Source organism: Chiroxiphia lanceolata, chromosome 1, assembly GCF_009829145.1.
Source record: "Chiroxiphia lanceolata isolate bChiLan1 chromosome 1, bChiLan1.pri, whole genome shotgun sequence".
Lineage (NCBI taxonomy): Eukaryota > Metazoa > Chordata > Aves > Passeriformes > Pipridae > Chiroxiphia > Chiroxiphia lanceolata.
Genome location: NC_045637.1, coordinates 28,335,478 through 28,359,000, shown reverse-complemented (window position 1 = coordinate 28,359,000; position 23,523 = coordinate 28,335,478). Strand labels below are relative to the sequence as shown.

General features: G+C 38.8%; 1 protein-coding gene across 3 annotated transcripts in view; it reads left to right on the top strand.

The window, feature by feature from the left end:
• RALYL (RALY RNA binding protein like) overlaps nt 1–23,523 on the top strand; it is a 374,061-nt gene that overhangs the window by 335,736 nt on the left and 14,802 nt on the right. For 2 of the 3 annotated variants that reach the window (XM_032689791.1, XM_032689807.1), the window contains 5 exons: nt 743–790; nt 4,308–4,471; nt 5,122–5,202; nt 13,635–13,748; nt 18,044–18,222. In XM_032689791.1, coding sequence (XP_032545682.1) covers nt 743–790; nt 4,308–4,471; nt 5,122–5,202; nt 13,635–13,748; nt 18,044–18,222 — 586 coding nt within the window. The remainder of the gene's footprint in view (nt 1–742; nt 791–4,307; nt 4,472–5,121; nt 5,203–13,634; nt 13,749–18,043; nt 18,223–23,523) is intronic. The other variant, XM_032689798.1, reaches the window with a different exon arrangement.

The window sequence follows — 23,523 nt, the reverse complement described above, 5'->3', positions numbered from 1 at the left end:
GAATGCAAAACCAGGAAGACCAATCTAAGACTGACTTTGCAATTGACAGCTCAAAAATAGTTTTCCTGGACCTTTGCGATTTCCTACCTGTTTTTTTCCTTTGATGATGCCTGTCTTTTCCCAGACTGCTATGTATATTCCTTCTTGAACCTGAGATGAAATCATTCCTTTAACACTGTTGATTATAGTATTCATTTTCCTAACTTTCTGCTTTTTCTCTTTATTATGAAAATAAATTTGGTGAACTCAAGGACCAACAAGCAGCCTAACCATTTTCATGTTTCTCCTAAATCAAAGTCATTGTCTTAGCTCACTTACTCACTTATTTACCAATCCTTCATGTATTTAACTGTCTTCCTAATCCACTGATTATGTTATGTTAGCCCAGAAAAGAAGAGGGTGTCAGTATTGGAATGCTAACTTCATCTGATCACTCAGAGAATTGCACTGTAATGATCCTCTAATTACAGAGCTGTCACGCTGTATTTAATCCGTTCTGTACGTGCTGTCAACTGTTTACATTGTTCTGCATGCCCCAGACTTCACATTTCCAAATATTCTACAGTGATAGCTGAAAACAGCATTGATAGATGTAATGAACAGTATATGGTTGTGCAAAAGAAGTGGAAGGACTTCGAACATATTGAAGTTTGAGAGCAAGCCAATATTATCGCAGAAGTTTTGATCAATGTGTATTTCTCTATAAATCAGTTCATTCTTGTTTTTCTGCTTTTTTCCACAGTGGTTATGTCTTTGATTATGATTACTACAGAGATGATTTCTACAATCGGTATGTGTGGCTATATTTTTGTACATCCTACACCATTGCTACTGTTTGTTTATAATGTAATCTCATCATTTGGTCAAACAGGTCAGTTCTGATTTTACACATTATTCATTTCATTATTTCTATTGTGTATCAGAAGACTATTTGAATATATCAAAACCAGAGAAGATTACCACCACCAATTGTATGCTTATTAAACAGCTCTTTTAATTTTATTATTCTCTAAGTGCTTTTGGAGCATTTGCTGTGCTGAATAGTTTAATGATAGTTTAACTGCTCACTGTTTCTTCCTACAGAGTTCTTCCAGGCCTACTTTCACTGCAAAACATAGCGGTTGTAAAATTCTTCAGTATGACATTCATGTCTTTGTCTTTGCATCCATACATATGAAAAGATATAGAATGTCTCCTGAAGAATGTTCTGAGAACATTTAAAAATCTAGAAGAACCTTGAGGGAAGCAAAAGCACAAGGTGAACCGCAGATGTGTTTCTATAGGAGGAAAAGAATTTGAATAACTGAGCAATTGGAGATTCTGCCTTGAGTACATGCACACAGCCTAGCTCAGCACTGTGAAAATTTATTTATTCAGATATTGCAGAATCTCCTCAACACAGGGATAGCATGAATGATCATAAATAACCAACTCATCATCCAGCGGTGCTGTGTGTCTGCATTACAGCAGCTTGGTTTAGCACAGGTCAAGTGAGTCAGAGGGGAACAAAACATTGCTCCACCAATGTCTTCTAAGTTGAGAATTCTTTTATATGAAGCAATGGACAGTAGCAGGGGAACAGTTCAGACCCAGAACTTAAGTTAGCATGTGCTATATACCTTTCAGCTTAGGAACACAGTGAGAAAAATGTAAAAAATATTTTTCAGGTTTGTTTTTTCCTGGGGTTGATTCAATTTGAGCCACTACTTTTGGTATTGCATGTAAATCACCATGGCCCCTTTGTACAAGCTAAAATTAATGAGATAGAAACATATGGAGTGAAAGCCATCAATGCAGTTTAATTCCACTCAGTCCATCCTTTAGAGTAGGAGCAGCTCATGTCCTGCAAAAAGTTACCTTCCCAAGGTTATTGTGCTGAACTTCATCAGTGCAACTCTATGGTTTTAAACAGAGTAGTATTTCATATCGATGACACATGAATATTAAAGTTATATGTGTTTCGTTTTTTCCCTTATTCTGTACGTTATGGGTAGAACAAATGGCCAACTATAATGGTTACACTTTCACAATGAAAGAAATATTTATGGTAGATTAAAAGTTGTTTCTGTGGAGCCTGGTGTCTGTCTTGGTGATTGTGTTGTTATGGAAAACCACTGAGAGTGAAATGTATCCATAAATCTATTTAATAGCATGATTTTCTAATTCAGAAATCTTTCAGGATTAAGACAGCAGAACCTTTATGATAGAAAACCTAAATATGAGGTTGGCCTCACAAGGCTGGACATACTGATCTTCTGATGATAAAAACCATAGGACCTTTACCAGTCTCTGTTAAATACAAGTTAATGGAAGGGAAAGACGAAAAGCTCTATATAGTAGTCATGGAAAAGAAAATCTCATGGAGAATACAACATATCAACTACCAACATGTCTATAGGAATATAATTTAAGATTTATAGTCATGATTCTTTGAATTTTTGAACTTCTGAACTTCTGAACTTCCTGAATTTTTGTGTTTTACCCCGAACCATAGATCTTGTTTTCTAATATCTCTTAATTTTCCAACTTCTCTGAAGGTAGAATACTTCTATCTTACCTTGACTAAAGCAGTGGTGGGGTCAGAAAAGGGTGACAAGAATGGTTAGTGCTCTAAAATAAAATCTATATGAAGACAGATTGGTAAGATTGGGACTATACATTTTAGAAGGATGGCTGAAATAAAAGGCACAATTATGTGCATATTAGTGATTACTGGGGCAAAGAATTACTTTAGAACTGAGCACTTCTGTTTATCATTCCTCCTATTACAAGCACAAGGAAAACAGGTAGGGTACTTCAAAACTTATAAGTGGAAGCATTCTTTTTTAAAAGAAATCATATTATTGAAATGTATAGAACTTGGTAAAACAAAACACCAAGCCCAAAATCTGCATAAGTTCAGAAATAAGTGTAGGAATAGATAGATAACAGTTCTTCTATATCTAAAGAAAAGGAAGTATAGTTTCAAATTTCACTATATTATCTAAACATGAAACACTGGAAGCCATAAAAAAATCACCTTTGGAGGAATAATCACATGATGAACATGTGCATGATAGCTTAAAGTTCTTCTGAAAGTTTTTTCCAGTAATGTCAAACAGCAGATCGTCACCAACCTGCAGATCATCCAATATGATAAGTGATGAGTGACAATAAACACTATTATTTACATTAAAAGTAAAAAAAAAATGTTTCCATGTTCATCTTCATATGCAGTTATTTAGTTATGCTCACAGTGGCTAGAAACTGCTTATTTGTGAGAATATTTGAGGCCATGGATTTCATGTTCAGTGGGGGTGACAGGATCTCTGTGACACATTTTGTAGACAGCTACAGAAAAAGAGGGAGATGGTTACATTTTCTGTAAGATTACAGTATAGACAGAAGTAAGGAATCTAGGATTTAAACACTGAGTGTTTACTTGCCAGAAAATGAGTTAGAAGATTTAAGTTTGATTCTGCTTCCTGTTCAGCACATTGTTAGATGTTGTGGTGAGTGAATTACTTGTGTGCCTGTTTTCAAGTGTGTATCTGTAGTTTTTATTACCTTTTCTACTGCCTTTATTTTCTTCTACACAGGCTAGTTATCTGCTATTGATAACTGTATTTTTAGGACTGGGCAATTCTGTTTGATAATAATAGCTCATTTTTTTATAGAGCATCTTTCATTGACTGTAGTGGTAAATCTGTGAATATCTACCTGCTAGTGGTTTTGATTTGAACAACACTTTTTTTTTTTTCTAGTTAAGTATGCTTGGGTATTTTATTGTTTTTGCACTAATTCACTCTTCAATAATGAGAACATATGCAAAGACTCTTGCTATTTTACAAACTGTAGGATATTTTTTTATAGAGATGCTTGTCTTCAGAAAAGTTCTTCTTCATTTTTTACATCTTTAAAGATAGCAGATAGAAAACTGGAATTTAAGTCATACATGTAATAAAGGACCTGCAATATCACAACAAAATGTTCTACTGTTGGTTGTATGCAATGAAATTATTTGGACCTGTGGAAAACAGGTTATGGATTTTCCATACTGCAAATAACAGAGTCCCATAATGCATCCATCCTTTATTTAAATCATGCAAAAAAGTATGACCAGAGCTATGCACTGGTCTGTGACTGAAATCTGAATAAGGCACTTAATGTGCATAGATCCTTGAAATGTAATTTGACTGTGATATAAAGTGATTAAGGTTTCAAAGGCTAATTTTCTCAAAGATAATGTGAAAATTTAGTTGACAGGGCTTCCATGACATGAAATCACAGAAGGTTTTATGGAGTTTGGCTGACTTAATCTTTTCTAGGTTGTTTGATTACCATGGCCGTGTCCCTCCACCTCCCCGTGCAGTGATTCCACTGAAACGTCCTCGTGTGGCTGTGACAACAACTCGTAGAGGCAAAGGGGTTTTCTCCATGAAAGGAGCATCACGATCCACTTCAAGTGGGGCCTCTTCCTCAGGATCCAAATGTGAGTTGCTCATATCAGTTGAATATTATTGAAACAATGATCCTAGCAATTTCTGCAAGCAGACAGCTTCCACTGTATAGCTCTGTTGCAGTCATTTCCTACTCTCAGTCTCTAGCTTGAAAAACTGGCTGTTTTACCAAAGCTTCCAGGCCTTTCCTGCAAGTCAAGGAGCACACTGATGACACTTTTGAAGAAAATTCTTTCAACAACATTTGAGCTGCTTCCTTGGCCTCAGAAGAAGCCTGTTTAAAATCTTCTATCATCCCAACTGCTCATGCATCATGAGGTCTTGTGTACAGCTGGTAATAGAGCAAAGATAATAATCTTGTTACAGACAGAGGCACAATGACTTGTGTGGAGACGAGGGTTGTATGCAAGATGATGTGATGGGCTGGGAAGGGCAGGGGAGGTTGGGTTATGTGTTCTTTTTTTACCAGATTCTTTTGAGGATAGAAAGAGGCAAAGTGTCTTTGTCTGTTTTAAAGGAAGTTCAAAACAGGATTGGCAACTTGGGGTTATTTAACCCTTCTTTAGTGAGCTGGCCTTAGAAGAGCTGATGAACAATAGGCATTCCCTCCTCCAAGTTCATCAAGCTCCCCACTCCATAATATGTCCTGGGAACTTCATCTTCCTCTTCGTGCATCTTTCAGCACCCACTCGTCTTCCCCTGCCCCTTATGTGGAGTGATACTGTCCTTGGAAGCGTCACTGGAAGAGGAAGAGAAAGATCAGGTAGGGATCAGATATCAGAAAGAATGGAGGGACTTCAATAAGACTTTTGCAGTACCACAGTGACCAACAAAACATCATGCTGTCTTACATGTGAATCCATCAACATTACATCTTACTGCCAGAGGAGTTAATTATAGCATCAACAGTACCCAGTTATATATTGCACTTGAGTAACATATCCAAATCTCACACACTAATATCTAAAAAAGAAGTTGGACCTCTAGGGAGCCCACCAGGATCCATTCTTAATCCTACTGTATGGCCAGATGATATCAGAGACCTTGAAGGAAAACATGTAATAAACATGTGACTGAAAGAACGGACATGTGGTAAACAGAGCTAAAGGTAATGTTGTACGCTCAGGAGCAAGGATCTCAAACCATCCTTGGAAAGGATAACATTCTGAAAAAGAGATGCTCTCTTGCCTCTACAGTTAAATCATTCACAAGTCTTCAGTGAATGAATGGCTAGATGTCCATTACCAATAAGGGGAGTTTTCACACTTAGCAAACAGGAAGATATCTAAATTTAGATGTCATGTTATGAAACTCACTCAGACCCTAAAAGGATTACTGGGAGTAGTAACACTTCCTTTGTTCTCTGGAAGATGAACATGAGTTTAGATATTTTCATACACATCTTGAAGTAATCCACTTGTCCATAAATGCTTTTTTCCTTTCCTCACTACTTTAAGTGATGAATTATGTTTTCTTCTATAAATTTAAAAGAAAGCATGCAGCTCAAGATCTTCAATTTAGAAAACTTGGAATTTAAATTATTTTGTTAGCCCTTTTCAGCCCTTGAGTCTCTGGATTTTCACACAGTGAATCAAAGCTTAAGTAAGTATATACGCTTACAAATTCATTCATTATATCTCATTTGTTCATCCTTTACTGTTGTTTTATCCATATGAATTGTTAGTCATATCCGTACATTCAATTTGCTAGTTATTCTAAAGCATGATCTAATAAGAATGGGCTTTTTTGGACTCACTTTGCCTTGAAAAGATGAATTATTTTCAGATAAGTATTTTACATTTTTTTCTCATTGTCTAGAACTAGAATAACTCTAAAATTCTTCTAGAGAGCTGAGGATCTTAGTGTATTGCAACAGACGACAAGAAGAACTCTTGCCCAGAAATCTGGATTTTCATTGTGGTGAATGAGACAGAAAATATTAGATTAACGTATAGATATTTCTTCCTCAGAATTATCACCAAATTGGCTTTACTATTTCTTCTGCATTTCAAAAAGTGTTTTGTAGTACCACGTCAGGGCTTAAGTAATGCATATTATAGGATTCAACTCTGGTCCAAGTACCCATAGTCACTTGCTGTAAGACTTCCAAAATACTGTCTGCGTAACATGGCAAGTGTTGCAGAATGTATAAATTATTCAATGGAAGTGCAATCACGAGTGTTCAAGTCCTAACAGACAGTGTTATGCCCCAGTGAAAGTATCCTTCAATGTACTCAGGTGTGATCTGAATTCTAAAAATGTCAGTCATAGAGCTCCAAGTGACAAGATCATTCCTGGATTAGCTCTTTAACACTTAAGGAAGAGTTGCAAGATGCATCACTAAAAATATTGTTTGACATTTTCACCTTTCTTGTGTTTCTACCCTTAGTTCTTTACAATGGCAATTGGAACAAAACTGCAGAGACTATTTATTGTGATGGAATAAATTGCACAAAAAATTCTTTCTGCATGCAGCACATCTTTAAAAGGAGTCAGACACACAGTATACAGATTTTCATACTTAATTTCCCCAAAGAATAACTTCCCTTTTTATGATGTCCAGCCAACCCATCATTAAAGTAGAAACATGATTTTATTGACTTGAACAAGAACGTAATCAGCTTATTGTAAGACCTTTATCAGAGAAACAATGGAACTCACTTAGGGACTTCAATTTGGAAAGTGGAGAATGTATATTTTGTGGCTTCCTTTGCCATTTTCTTGGAGAAGTATGTTGAATTGTGGGATGAAGCAAATTAATATTTTGTTGCCCCTCACTCTGTGCTGCTAATCTGACCCCTTCAACTAAGACACTGTTGATTCTAATCGTAGTTTATTGCTAGTTAAATAAAGGATTCCTTCAATAAGGAGAAACATAGTTCTGGAAAGGAAGCTATTTTGAATTTTAAATCAAATGTAAGATCATAAAACAGCTTAATTGCAAGTTCAGAATTAACAATGTCAAAATGGTATTGCCTATGCTTGAAAGATTTCACCCCCAAATATCAAAACCCTCATGAGATCACATCCTCTAACATATTTTTCAGATGTAAGTAGAAATCTCATAGACATAAGTCTTCTCCTAGGTTTTCTCCACATTCAGACTGAATCCAGAAAATTAATACACACATGTCATATTAAAGGTTAGAGCACAGGAGAGACCTCAGTCAAATTACCCAAATTAAAAAGACTCACTTCTTAAAACCAGCAATCCAAAGACAGGATTTTGTTGTGGCACAGAGCAAAGATGTTACAAAAATATAAAAAATGCCTTGCTCGTTGATGAGTACATCTTCAAAAATAATGTCTGCCAGCACAGTAAATTATTGCTTGACCAAAAAGTCACAATATGTGTTCTAAGTTTGCTTCCAAAACGCGAAATAGGAATATTTGATTTCTTTCCTAAATCTTTAATTTTTCAAAGAGCAGTTGACAGTATTTTGTTTTCTTTTTAACTCCAAAGACTTGAAAACACTAAATCAGCATTTCCAAGCTATTAGAAGTAATGCACAAAATTAAACATGTTAGTGTGTAAATCACACATAGTAGTTCTGATGTTAATGGTATGAAGCAGCAAATTCAAATCACTATGTAGAACTGGGAAAAACTCACTTTTTCTGACAATGTAGAAATTAAAGCTCTCAGGGTATGCACTTTCATTTTACACATCTGAAATAAGGAGGAAAATAATAATCAAATCTTTTATACCCCGTTTACTTGCGATTAAGGACTAGACACTTAAGATGTTACAATATGTATTGAATTATGTCTTTAAATGAATTAATTTTCACTTGTATAGTTTATATTTAACTTCATTAGCTAACTGATTTTTCGGTGATAAGTAAGTAATAAAATATGATAAAATAGTTTATATTAAATTTGAAGGGTTTAGATAAAAATACATGGCATTTTTTTCCAAAGAAATCTAAATCATGCTTTCTGGATGAATCAATTTGTATTTATGGCAAAAAGCGTTTCACAAATATAGCTGTAGTTCAACAGCAGCGCTTTCATTTCTAAAAATGTGATTGACCTTAATATTACATGTCTTGTTTTCACCTTTATTTCCTTTGGTGTTAGATAAATCAATGAAAGATGCACTCCAGAAGGCCCAAAGGGCTGGAAATGGTCACTGAATCAAATTCCATACTGTTGCAAGTTGCTGCATCCTCTAATCCTTTACGCTTCATTTTAAAGTTAGTTAATGTTTGCATTTTTTCTGTTTCTGTTTCTTCTAATTTCCAGCTTAGTTTGTTTCTCCTTTATTCATATTCATTTGTTCTGCCAACACTGTGTTAGCATATGTTTTATTTCTTTTTACCTTCTTTTTTCTCAGGTAAGCAACCAAAATGCTTCTGTCACACTACAGGCTGTGTATGTAAAATGGAAACATTTTTATGGTCATCTTCACAGCCCTGCTCCATGCATACCTGCTAGAATTCAGTGGTTCAACCTGGACTCACCTTATACTCCTCACACAAAGACATTACACTTCTCTATCTTTAGGAATACACCATTTGACAAGTCCTAGCACTGCATTTTATTTCTCAGGGTTGCATTACAGTGATAGCCTACTGTCAATCCAACGACAATTCTGTCACGGTCTTTTTCTGCTGAGTGCTTTTTAGCCTTGGTGCTAAGAGTAGGAGTTCTGCTGTTACTCAATCCAGTGTAGGATTTTTTTTTTCAGTGCAATTGTATCTCATAATTTTTTCTAATGTAACATTCCTTAAAATCACCTGACCCCTCCATCCATTCTAGTTCACTCTGAATAGACGACACCTTTCAATTTTATGCAATCAGTAATTTTCATCTATTTATTTACTTTTTTTGCGTCAAAGTTGTCTAAGATATTTAGTCATTTTGGTGCCAGTGCTTGAGGAATTTCACTAGTGATTTTTTTCCCTTTCAATACGTGTATTTCTGTCACCTGCTGGCCTTTACTTATCTGCTAAAAGGGAAAAAAACCCAAACAGTAAGCTACTTTAATTTCCTGTTCTATTACTCAAAAGCAGATGAACAGATATTTTGGACACATGAAGGTCTGATGTCATGTTTACCAACAGCTTTATTTCTTGTCTGAGATCAATTAAAAAAAATCCATGATGTATTAAAGGAGAATTTGTATGTTTGAAGCAGGACACCTGAAGTACAGTATTTATAATCTCTACATTTTTTCTTTATCATAACACTGCTTTAAAAGCCTGAAGTTATTGAATCACACAATCACAGGATGGTTGACCTTGGAAGGTACATCTGGGGAGCCCAGAACTGGACACAGTACTCCAGAAGTGGACTCAAAAGTGCTGATTAGAGCGGTGTACTGGGTTTGGCTGGGATAGAGTTAATTTTCTTCACAGTAGATAGTGTGGGACTGTGTTTCGAATTTGTGCAGGAAGAAGTGTTAATAACACAGGGATGTTTCAATTACTGCTGAGCTTACACAGAGTCAAGGCCTTTTCTACTTCTCACCCCACCACACCAATGAGCAGGCTGGGGGGTGCACAAGGTGATGGGAGGGGATACACCTGGGATGTGTGACCCCAGATGGCCAAAGAGATGTTCCATACCATGGTATCATGCTCAGCAATAAATTAGGGAGAAGGTTGCCCAGGGCTTGTTGAGGGACTGGTTGGGCAGGAGTCAGTTGTTTTTTTCACTTACATTACTTCTATTCCTTGGGCTTTATTTCTCTCTCTGTTATTTTCATTTTCATTATTCTATTATTTTTATTTATTATTATTATTGTTATATTATTATATTTCAATTAATAAAATGTTCTTATCTCAACTGACAAGTTTTCTTACTTTTACCCTTTCCAATTTCTTCCCCCCCAGCCTACTGGGGCTTGCAGGGGAGCAAGAAACTGTGTGGTGCTTAGTTGCTGGCTGTGGTTAAACTATAACAAGGGAAAAGATCATGTCATTCAATCTGCTGGATAAAAAGCAAAACATCTCGCTAATGCAGCCCAGGATGTTGACAGCCTTCTTTGTCACAAGGATGTATTACTGGCTCATGCTCAACTTGTTTTTCATAAGGGTCCTTCATAATTTTTCTTTAGTAATTGCTGCTTTCTACAGAAATACCCACTACAATATCATTTGGAATGGAATTTCTCTAGGAGAATGATTTTGAAAGCTTGTAAAATTCCCTGCAAGTTAAAACAATAGGCAACTCAAATTACACCTTAACTCCATTGGAAACAGGACGAAAATTTTTTGTGCAGATTTGTTGAAAATTTTTTGTCATTTTTTCTTTCAGTCTTTTTTAGTGTTAACTTGAAGTGATTGACTGTATGATCACAGAATTAAAGAATCATTTAGGTTGGAAAAGACCTTCATCAAGTCCAGCTTTTGACCAATCACCACCTTGTCAACTAGACCATAGCACTAGGTGCCACATCCAGTGCTTTCTTGATCACCTTCAGGGATGGTGTCCCCACAACCTCCCTGGGCAGTCCATTCCAGTGTTCAAATTGTTCTTCTCATGATGAAATTGCTCCTAATGTCCAAGCCAAACCTGCTCTGACACAGCCTAAGGCCATGTCCTCTGTCCTCTCACTTGTTACCTGTGAGAAAAGGCTGACCCCCACCTTGCTACAACCTCCTTTGCGGTAGTAGTAGAGAGTGATAACATCTCCCCTGAGCCTCCTCTTCTCCAGACTAAACAACTCCAGCTCCCTCAGCTACTCCTCATATGACTCCGTAGACCCTTCACCAGCTTCACTTCTTCCTTGTAGTGAGGGGCCTAGAACTGGACACGAGACTCAAGGTGTGACCTCACCAGTGCTGAGTACAGTGGCACAATCACCTCCCTGGTCCTGCTGGCCACACTAGTTTTGATACAAACTAGGATGCCGTTGACCTTCTTGGCCACCTGGGCACACTGCTGGCTCACGTTCAGCCAGCTGCTGACCAGCACCCCCCAGCCCTTTTCCACTGGGCTTTGTTCTTTGAATCCTCATTGCTGTGTCTGTGTTCCCTCTGATGCTGTCTTCTTCACAATCTGTTTTTTCTAGGGACACCACAGGGAAGTCCCTGTGCAGCAGGAGGTTTGACCTGAGTTGAACAGCAACCTTATGTATGTGCCTGTTTCCTTACCAAACTCAGAAGTGTAAATGTCTTCTGCTTGGCTTAGTAGACTGGAAACAAATACCATTAGGTCCTTGCAGTGTCACTTCTAAGTTTTGATCTTTTAGGCTTGGCCACCCTTAAGTTTGCCAATCAAGGCACCATCTCTGACACCACAGCTTGACCGCACGAGATGTGTTGCCAGCTGGCTTCATAGTGGGTTGTTGTAAACACTTAGTGTTTCCCATTGGACCTATTCACACCATTTCACTCTGCATTACCTTGCTACTCCAGCATGGACCAGCCACTGGCCCTGAGGAAGCAGTAACCTTCTGAATATACAGTTGTCAAAATCTTAACATTTTGTTTCAGATCTGGAGGACTGGACAGTGACGTGTTATTTCTCTAAGAACATTTCAAGGCCTTGCTCTATTAGTACACAAAGTAATTCCATCAAATACTGTGTAACATATAGGAGTCTAGCACAAAGTTTATTTTTATGCTTTTTTCTCTAAGTCCTACAGTTCATTCAATATGAGATCAGAGGTTTCAGCCTATGATAGTGTGAGATAATGCAATTTCTCAACATGAGCACATGATTAAACAGGTGCATTACTGCATATAGCAACCTACTGCCTTTAGTTGATGTTATGACTGTAATGCACATAACCCATACTCTAAGATAAAAAACCTTGATTTCAACCTCAGTGAATGTGTTACAAGTTTGGAATAAAGCTGATTTGAAGCAAACACACACTCATTTACTACCACTGAAGCAGGCAATAACTTGTCTGCACACTTCATCATCACATTGACTGCCCAAAACAAATTTGGGCATGATGAGATACAAGACACCATGATGATATACATGCCCAAAAGTCAATGAACAGGACTGATATAGCAAGATGCAACCAGGAGACCCTTTTGACAGAAAGGAAACATGTCCTTCTTCATAGCAGAACATCCCTTTTCCTGGGCACAAACAGGGCCCTCCTATTGTGTATACTGATGCTCTGGATACTGACACCAAAGTCAATTCACATCCTCCTACAGCAGTGGTAAGGATGGATGAGTAACACAGCTCTTCCATTGCCAGTCCCTCACAGTGGTGGTCCATTTCTTCCTACAAGATTTGTAAGAATGACAGTTATGTTACCTACTCTTACCCTTTATAAATGTCTACTCTCCTATGCTAGCACAAGGTTCCCATTTTCTCGTCTTGACCTTTTCCACATGATATCCTAGCACAAACAGGGCAAGTGAATTTGATTGGACTACTTTCTGAGCATAAAAACATGTCCTGATAAGGCCATAATAATGAGGTTATTTATGAGGGCTGCAGTGCTGTTTCTTTTGAAGCCAAAACACCTCCAAAGCAGTTACTCCTTCTTACGTTAGACAATGGGAGTGCAATAAGGAACAAAACTGGAGTAATGCAAGGCAACAAAGATTTGGAAACTTCAAACTTTGAATTTATAGGTGTTGCCTCCATGTCCTTGTCTGTGCTCATAAAACGAAATATTTTCATATGTTATCCATAGCTGGAAAAAGTACAAAAAAATCACCAGAACTGAAAGCTTTTGAAGCAACAAAATTTAACACCTATTGCAAGGAAGCTTTTGTCTGGAACATAACATTACTTTTCTGGCTGCCCTAGCACTTATATTACTATTCACTCTTGCTGAAAAATATGTACTGTGAGGGATCTTTTTATTGTTGTCACTATTATACAAAATAGTCCAACAAAATCTCATTGCAAGACTGAGAGTTGTTGGTGATATTTGAACCATTATTTCACTATAGGCTGTTTTTCAGTAAAAGTGACTTGGATTTATGAAGAATGCCCTTGAGATGTTTTGCCTGAAATTATTATTACAGAACAATACACATCACAGGGACTCTTGCCATTAGGGTTTAGAATCCTCTGATTTCCTGGGATTCAGCCATTTAACTAAAAATGTTAATGTTAAAAGCTAAATCTCTAAAAATACTGACAGAAATGAGGGAGCAGACTTTCTACTAGAGAGAAAAGAGAAAAGAAAAAAGAGCATGTTTTGCTTGAGTGGGGGAAGGTCACCACAAATATAGCTTATTTCATGGTTTGCATTTTGCTCTCTTTCCACAGTGAAATCAGATGAGTTGCAAACAATCAAGAAGGAATTAACCCAAATCAAAACAAAAATTGACTCCTTGCTAGGGAGACTGGAAAAGATTGAAAAGCAGCAAAAAGCTGAAGCAGGTAGGTAAAAGCAATTTGTAGTGAAATGGATTAAATTAGAACCTAGTTACCAGTCAAGCAGATAGACAAAAGAGAATGGAAGCTTTCCAGAAATTTTGCTACATAATGAAGGCCTGAAGCAAGGTAAATTACCTCTCAGGTAGAACTATTATGAGGATAGATTAATATTCTTTACAGAGCATGCACCATCATTGCAAGAATTGGAAAAAAAAATCTTTCTGGATGCTCTGGAAACGAAACATCTCTCAAACCTGACTGAACAGAAGTAAGTTAGAGCTTGTTGACCATGGGGACAGTAGCGCTATCCACATTAAGAATTATTACCTGGTCTATATCAACAATTATTGCCTGAGCAATAGGCAATGGTCACAAGTTGAAGCAAGGAAAAAATTCTGTTCGATATAAGGAAAAGAGATGCAACTAAGCAATATGGCAGGTTGCCCAGAGAGACTGTAGGGGCTCCATCCCTGGAGATGTTCAAAACTCATTGGGCCAAGATCCCATGGACAAACCCAAGTTTGTCCCTCACTGGACTGGATTTGAAAAGTCCAGAAACCCCTTCCAACCTCAGGTTTTGAGTGAAACTATGGCCTCTTTGTAAAATTGGTCACACCTCTAGTTTAGCTTTCCTCTGGCTTAAAATGTTTTGTTTAGAAGCAAACCTTGGAAATAACGAAGTCCAACTCTGCTTTATAGTTTAATCGAGATCTTTATTACTGTCATTGCAGTGTTCATTTTTTTAGCTGAATGATCTCACTTGGCAGCACTTTAAAGTCATGCTGAGAGTTACAAGGTTGTATTTTCACTGTGGTATATATAGAAAACAAACTCAATTCTTATGACTGTCTATGATATTTTCTTTGCCATTTCCTTATAGATTACATGGTATATCTTTGTACAGGAGCTGATTTTGTTGAGAGCCAGTAGGCCAATGGCAGATGTACCTCATGAAAAACTCAATGATTTTTTCCCTGCTCCATTCATTGATGAAAACTTATTACGCACTTTGCTTGAAATGTGTGAAAGAAATTCTGCCTCAGAACCCGCAGCTGCCTGGGTGTTTGGCAGTAGCGAGCTACATGAAGCCAAAAATCCCATCAGGACACATAAAAAGAGTTCCATCAAGACTGAGTAAAACATTACTGGGAATTAGAGGTTGAGGGCCATGGACCTGACATGGGCAATATAGATATTTAGGTCTGGATCCCTCCTGTTCCCAGGTAACTTTATAAAAAGGAAAACCACTTAAAAAAATAAACTACCTTCTCTTCAGAATCACTTTCTAAGTCTCTTTTGACAACAAGGACCAATCCCTCAGCTGTTATAGTTTATCTCACAAAGTTGAGGGTTTTTTTCAAGTCTAAGGTAAACCATTAGTACAGAGTTTGATTATCTCTTTCAGGAGAACTGTACACAATATGTGTTCATTATATTCTATTTTGAACTTTATGCAAGTTAGACAAAGTCGGTATAATCAGTGAAGATGTAATTACAAGGCATTCCATTGAATCACTTGTGAACTGAAATACTCTGAGATGGTGCATCCCTGCTTTAGGGAGCTTTTATATAAAATCCATTACTATGCAAAACAATCTGCACATCATTGTACTTTGATATCCAATTTTCACTTTTGCTAATGGACTGTAGTGAACTCATTTAAATAGAAATCAGCTCAAGGAGGAAAATGTTGATTTGTATTGAATCATAGTGTTATGCCTTTTGAAGACAAGCAATGAATACCCTGAGATTGAAAAGTGGTTTCAAAATGTTGGAGTTTTAAAACATCAGGTGCAGAACCCATCCCCCATATCCCTTGCCTCCCAATGGAGTGTGTGAGGGGAAAAACACCTCTGAGATACCGGTAAGCATGGAAACCCATTTAAGTCTCCTGAGCTGACAAGGAGAGTTATGCAGCCTGGCTGATTAGTCTGCAGATGATTGATTCGTCAGCTAAAAGATTTGTGTAAGATACATTAGTAGCTAAACTATTTCATTTACAGTCTCAGACATGAGATGATGAGATGATTTTATTCCTTCTCTGTGGTTTGGCAATATTAATTCTTACTTTCCTCTGCCAGAAGGTGTGGCCTCGCTAAGACTGGGATCAGAGAGAGGATCTGTGTCTCTTTTGCACAAAACAAAAATCAAGCCATCATCTTGTCCTTCTGGTTTTTTAGGTTTGAAGCACTACCATGAAGAATATTTAATGTTTAATCTTAAAAGCTGTTACATCTGGAGGAATGTGACAGGTTACAAGTGGACAAGCTCAGTGCATACATTGGTTACTGCTCTACAGCTGCATGAAAACTCTACTTACAGTACCAGTTGATGTTCTATCTTTTTCTGTTATTAAACCCCGACCATTCCAATAGGGAGAATATAGATAATAGGATTTCCTACACATAGGAAAATTGTTGGAATAGCTCCATTGTTTGTAAAAATCTGAATCAGGAAGATGGGAATGTTTTGATGTGACAAAATTGTTAGAGAATATTCTCCCTGTAATATTAGAGATAGGGGCTGAAAGTTAGGATCTTAAGTTTAGCTTCCCAATAAAGACCAAAAGAGTTGGGTACTGAGGTGGTATTTTAGACTCCTCTGAAGAATCAAGGGTATGTTCTCATTAAGACAATTAAGTAAGTGACCTAATTTTTTAGCAGATGTATCCTAGAAGGTTTCTCATTTAAATGTATGGAGTCTGTCATTTTAGCAAACCTTTTTTAAAAGCCTTGACCAAAATTGATTCAGTTGTCACTGCCACAGCTGAGTGTTCTCAGAAGTGGCTTGAGATAGGAAGTGGTGGGGCCAGACATAGTAGGCATAGCTGATTCAATCCACATTTCTTTGTGCAGTAAGGCAAGCAATACAATGACTTATAACTAGTATGATATTTTACAAAACACCTTACCAATAGAAGATGAGGCTCCATGGGCTGAATCTTCTGCTAATACAGTACTGTTGGAGCAGCTATCTAAGATAACTTTTAATTCTTTAAATGCAAGAATCTTTCTGAAAACATTAACTGACTAAGGGAGGAAAGCTTAATTGTTCTGTGTCTTCAGTAAACCAATTTAAAAATGAGGGGCTAAAGACTAGGAAAGGTTAAAGAGATGACAAAATAAATGCGCAAAGGCAAAAGGTAAAACAAATGTCTTGCTTTAAGACTATGGTACAGAAAAATACAAGTAGATTTGAATAGTACGTGTAGCAGATAATAACTTAAGGCAAAATAATAAAATGTTCATAGACCTGAAAAATATAGAGCTCCAAGGCAATCCTTGATTCATTGACTGTCCAACAAGATATATGATGCACTACTAGCACTACAGAACAGTCAGTCTTATAAAGAAATGTTTTTGTTCTAGAAATTTCAGCATTCATCACCCTCATACTGAAAAGACATTGTTTTTCTAGCTACCAGTGCAATCAATTCTCTGGCCCCTATTCACTTTGAGTATATAAAGCTTTTCATCTAAGCTCCTGATGTCCAGAGGAATAAGACTTTATCCCTCCAACCACTCTTCTGCCTAGTCAGTCTCTGTCATTCCTCCATCAATCCTCCTCTGGATTTCTGCTACTGGATGAAGTTCATCAGCATATCCAGGAGTTTTGCAATACTTAATCATAACAACACAGATATCTGCAAGAAGCCAACCAGAACAGATACTTCAGGCCTCCATGGAAATGGTCTTTCTTTTCACCACTTTGCAAAAATATAGTAAGCCTATATGAGGGTAACTGGAGAGGGGCATTCTCCAGTTAGTTCAGCGTATTATGTCAATGAGGAGTAACTCTCACTTTACTCCATAAAAAACATAATAAACCTGACTAGAAAGATTTGTTGATTATCTATAAAGTTGTTGAGATATATTCACAGGAAATTCAGGCAAATTCTTGTTCAGTTATTGGAAATTAACAGCCTTCCACTTAGAGCATAGAGATTTATGTACGTCTCATTGGCTGCATATAAATAAATATATGGTAACTATGCCAATAGGATTCCCAAGGCAAAGTCAAGTAGAGAAAATCAAAAAGCTGGATCCACTAGTAAATGAAGCTTTCATCCACTGCATAGGATAGATGATAGGTGACCATATTGATACTGTGAATGATTTATAAACTAATTTTTGAAAACAAGGTTTTCAATCCTATTTGCCTGGTAGATATTATCACACTGAGTTTTACAAAGCTAGCATATATGGAGATGGAAAGCTTACGTTTCTTCCTCAGAGCACTTCCCTTTGCCACCAATAGGAAAGGTTACTGAATCTCTATAGAGTATGTTTTCCTTACAGAAGCCCAAAAGAAACAAATGGAAGATAATGCTGATTTGATTCAAGAGGAATGCATATCAGAGAATGCAGATAACTCTACGGAAGAGCCAATTGAAGGAGGGCCAGATGCAGATGGGGATGGAGAAGATATGACTGATGGGATAGAGGAGGATTTTGATGAGGATGGCAGCAATGAGCTGGTAAGGAATAATCACGCCGTGTCTGTCTATATGGTTCCTACAAGTAACCACAGAGAACCAACAGTTTGGATTAACAAAATAAGCTCACAGCAACATTGTGATGTTCTGTAACTAGTGCATAGTCCTACGCTCTTCTTATACTGCAGTATCAATTAAGAATAGGAACCTCTGAGGAGAAACAAGAAAAATACATTTTACTACACTTTGTTATTTTAGAAAGGAAATTAAATGTACGTTGAATTGGTTTACATTTATTATTTTTTGTTTACTGAAATGTAGATGAGAAAGGAAATTATAGTGTGGTTTTCATTTTTTTTTTAACTGGAACATTTCAAAACTAAACAAGATTCTAGAATGGGGAACCTTTTTGTTAGTAAACAAGCGTTCCCTCACAGTCCCCAGTCCTTATCTTCCATGTATATACTCTGCAGTGTTGGCAGATACAGATATTTTTGATGGAAGGATTTTTCCTTAGACGTGTTTGGCTAAGAAATGTTTGGGTTTTCAGTCTGAGGCTGCACCTTTCATGAAATGCCCATCATGGTGCTAAACTCGTTAAGTTCTTCTAGAGTAACTCTAAAAAATATTTGGAAAGTCAAATTTATACCTTTTTATGCATTCCTAATAAGAATGAAACAGTCACATTGGTTTAGATTCTGTAATACCCTCCATCTCTTCCTGGCTTTCACATTCTTCTGCTTTGAGAAGAAAGCACTTCTGTCGCTCATTGTCATTGCTTGCTATTTAACACACATTTACTCATGAGTGCACTATAAAGATCATTCAGTGAATCCAACAGAAGTCAGTTAGCAAGGGACCCTGCTGAACCAGCAGCAAGTCTGGAGCAACAGAGCATGTGAATAACCAGTGGTTTATATTGCTTGCTGCAAATGCAATTTAAACCTACTTTTAATTTGCAGGTTTGTGTCCCTTTAGTCAACACAAGACCCTCTTGATTTTATATATCCTGAATAGTATTATCCCCAGGAGAAGCTACTACAACCTGAATCCTCTCATCCTTCAACAGGGAGATTTTGAAAGAAATTAGAGGAAAAAAAAGAGCTTACCAACTATGGGAAAAAGGGCTGACTACTCATGAAGAGTTTAGGAATATGGTTAGGTCATGTAGAAAGAAAATTAGGGAGACAAAGGCACAATTTGAACTTAATCTAGCCACTTCTGTTAGGGACTAACAGAAGTGTTTATACAAATACATCAATAGCATAAAGCCCCTCTGTAATCCAGGAGGAAACAGTTAGCAACCTGCTGAGTCACTTGGATCCTCATGAGTCTATGGGACCAAATGGGATCCATCCTAGGGCGATGAGGGAGCTGGCGGAAGAGCTTGCCAAGCTGCTCTCCATCATCTACCAACAGTCCTGGTTCACTAGGGAGTTCCCAGATGATTGGAAGTTGGAGAATGTCATGCCCATCCACAGAAGGGGCTACAAGGAGGACTCGAGAAACTACAGGCCCGTCAGCCTGATCTCAGTGCCTGGCAAGGTTATGGAGAAGATTGTCCTAAGTGCAATCACAGAACACCTACAAGATGGACAAGGGATCAGACCCAGCCAGCACAGGTTTAGGAAGGGCGGGTCCTGTCTGACCAACCTGATCTCCTTTTATGATCAGGTGACCCGCCTGGTGGCTGTGGACGTAGTCTATCTGGACTTCAGCAAAGCCTTTGACACCATCTCCCACAGCATTCTCCTGAAAAAGCTGGCAGCCTGCAGCTTGGACAGGGGCACTCTGTGCTAGGTTAGGAACTAGTTGGAGGGCCGGGCCCAGAGAGTGGTGGTGAACTGTGCTGCATCCAGTTGGCATCCAGTTACTAGTGGTATCCCCCAGGGATCAGTGTTGGGCCCAGTCCTGTTTAATATCTTTATTGATGATCTGGATGAGGGGATTGAGTGTACCATTAGCAAATTTGCAGATGACACCAAGTTGTGGGGGAGTGTCGATCAGCTGGAAGGCAGGAGGGCTCTTCAGAGGGACCTGGACAAGCTGGAGAGATGGTCTGATTCCAATGGGATGAGGTTCAACAAGGCCAAGTGCCGGGTCCTGCACTTTGACCACAACAACCCCATGCAGCACTACAGGCTGGTGAGTGGCTGGAGAGCAGCCAGGCAGAAAGAGACCTGGGAGTGTGGACTGACAGGAAGTTGAACATGAGCCAGCAGTGTGCTCAAGTGGCCAAGGCGGCCAATGGCATCCTGGTCTGGATCAGGAACAGTGTGGCCAGCAGGACTGGGGAAGTGATTCTTCCCCTGAACTCAATGCTGGTGAGGCCACACCTAGAGTAGTGTCCAGTTCTGGGCCCCTCAGTTCAGGAAGGATATTGAGGTGCTGGAGCAGGTCCAGAGAAGAGCAACTAGGCTGGTGAAGGGACTTGAGCACAAGTCCTGTGAGGAGAGGCTGAGGGAGCTGGGGTTGTTTAGCCTGGAGAAGAGGAGGCTCAGGGGAGACCTCATCACTCTCTACAACTCCCTGAAAGGAGGTTGTAGCCAGGTGGGAGTTGGTCTCTTCTCCCAGGCAACCAGCAGTAGGACAAGAGGGCACGGTCTTAAGCTCTGCCAGGGGAGGTTTAGGTTGGATATTAGGAAAAAATTTTTTTACAGAGAGAGTAATCAGACATTGGAATGTGCTGCCCAGGGAAGTGGTGGATTCTCTGTCCCTGGAGGTTTTTAAGATGAGACTGGATGTGGCACTCAGTGCCATGGTCTAGTAACCATGGTGGTGATGGATCAAGGTTGGATTTGATGGTCTCAGAGGCCTTTTCCAACCTGGTTGATTCTATGATTTTGTGACTCTATGATCTTTTAACATGCACTGTAGAAAAAATGACATTATACTTTTTTCTCAAAGAGACAGGTTCTCCTCTGCAAGTATGAGGGATATCTGTAAGAAGCTGTCACTCTGAATTTGTAGGAATTTGAAATATTGTAATTAATAAATAATTGTAAACATATTCTCCCACCATGGCTAATACCTGACCAGCTGAAGTGATATTAGCAATAGGGGTGATCACAGTTTAACAAGACTGGTAGGTTTTACAGTAATTAGGCATTAGACTCTATTAGACAACTCAGTGGGGATGCTGACATACATAATACAGTGTATTAGCCTCTGATTGCTCAGTACTGTCATTTCACCCTGTGGGTATGACATATTTAGCATGTATCTACACTATATAATGACACATGAGGTAGAAGAATTTTTTCTTCTCTCAGAGGCCTCAGTAGGAAAAGGTCTAAAAATCAAGCAGCATAGAAAGCCTTCATTAACTGTGAAAGTCTGGAATTGGCACAGCCATGTTTGCACAGTACTGCTTCCAAGTTAAAAGATCTTTCCAAAATTTATCTTATGGGATTAGTTGAAGTGGCAGCGTTTTGCAGACACAGTTCCAAACACAGCTCAGAGGTCTGAGACACACATCTAAGGCATGGTGGGGAACCATTTCCAGTTTCAATGCATGTCATTACTGACCGCATGACTGCTGGGAGGAGACAGCTCACTGCACGTAGACAGTGGTGTCCTCTGCACCCTAGCATGGGTGCTAACCCCCCAGTCCTGACATGATGGCAGCAAGAAAAGACCAAGGAAGAGGACTTATGTGCATTGCCTCGATCAGGTACAGCCTGGTCCAATAGCAGGGCAGTGGAGCCAGCCAACCTCATGCCTTCCACCTTCGCAAAGGCTGGGACCCTCCAGCTGAGAAGTTGTTAGCATTGTAAACTTTAAAGCTTAGAACCAATATTGACAGTCATGTAAAATTTCTGTGCTTTTCATCCTCCCTTATCATTTCCATCAGCCTTTGGAAGAGGCCACTTCACCTTAGTTTCCTGTCTGCTATGATGGGGTAATAACACTTTCCTTTGCAAAGCCTGCAGAGAACAGTGAACACAAAACTGCAACAGATAGGATAAAGGATTGTTTGGAAAAGGATTACTTCAAAGACATCTCAGGCTATGGATGCTTTCCACAGAAAGGCAATTATAAATTGAATTATGTGTCTTTCATTTATCATAGCTAGGGTTTGCAAACGAAGATTTGGGAAGGGCACTACCCACATTTGTTACAAGCGTGTTGGTGGCTAAAAAGGCCAACACGAGATAGACATGTCCAGTTGCAAAAGGCACAGTAGAAAGACTCCTTAGGTGGTATATTCTGCAAGGCATGATTCTTTCTGCGTTGTCTTTTCTCCTCAAGAGTGATCCTGTGTGCTTTCTCAAAAGCATATATAGTGTGTCTCCAGACCTCCCAATTTGAGGCCAGAGTAGACCAGTTATGATGATCAATACGGCCAAGGCTGAGATGTTGTTTCAGGGAGTCCTTGTATCTTCTCTTGGGGGCTCCTCTGTTGTGGCAGCCGGTGGCAAGTTCACCATAAAGCAAGATCTTAGGGAGGTGGTGGTCCTTCATCCTGGAGACGTGCCCTGCCCAACGCAGCTTTTGTTCTCAGCAACATGGCCTCAATACTTGTGACTGCTGCTTGTTCTAGAACAGACGTATCGGTCGCATCATCTGACCAGTGGATGTTTAGGATTGTACAGAGGCAGCATTGATGGAAGCGTTCTAGGAGACGCATCTACCGTGGTGGCGGTAGATGACCCAAGATTCAGATCCATATAAGAGAGTAGACAGCACTATGGCTTTGTAAACACTGATCTTTGTACTTTTCTTCAGGTGTTTATTTTGCCAAACTCTTTTATGAAGCTTCCCGAAGGCACTATATGCCTTTGCTAACCTGTTGTCTATCTCTCCATCAATCTTACCATCCAAGGAGATGAGGCTACCTAGGTAATTAAACTGCTGAACTGATTTGAGCTCTGATTGGCCAATGGTGATATGGGGATGATGGAAGGCTTCCTGAGGTGCCGGTTGATAGAGAACTTCTGTCTTCTTTAAGCTGACTTCCAGCCCAAAGAGCTCAGCAGCCTCTGCAAAGCAGGATGTTAAACGTTGCAGAGCTGCTTCTGTGTGGGCAACAAGGGCGGCGTCACCAGCATAAAGCGGTTCCCGGACAAGATGATTTAAGGTCTTGGTGTGGGCCTTCAGTCACCTTAGGTTGAAAAGGCTTCCATCAGTATGGTATTGAATGTAGATACCATCCTGATCATCGAGGTCTGCCATGGCCCTTTGGAACATCATGCTGAAAAAGATTGTGAATAGGGTTGGTGTGAAAACACAGCCTTGTTTCACACCATTAGTTATTAGAAAGGGCTCAGAAAGTGCATTGCCAAGCACTTTCTTTCATCTATACTTTTTACCCAAACAGTTAGCAGTATTAACTAGTACTTT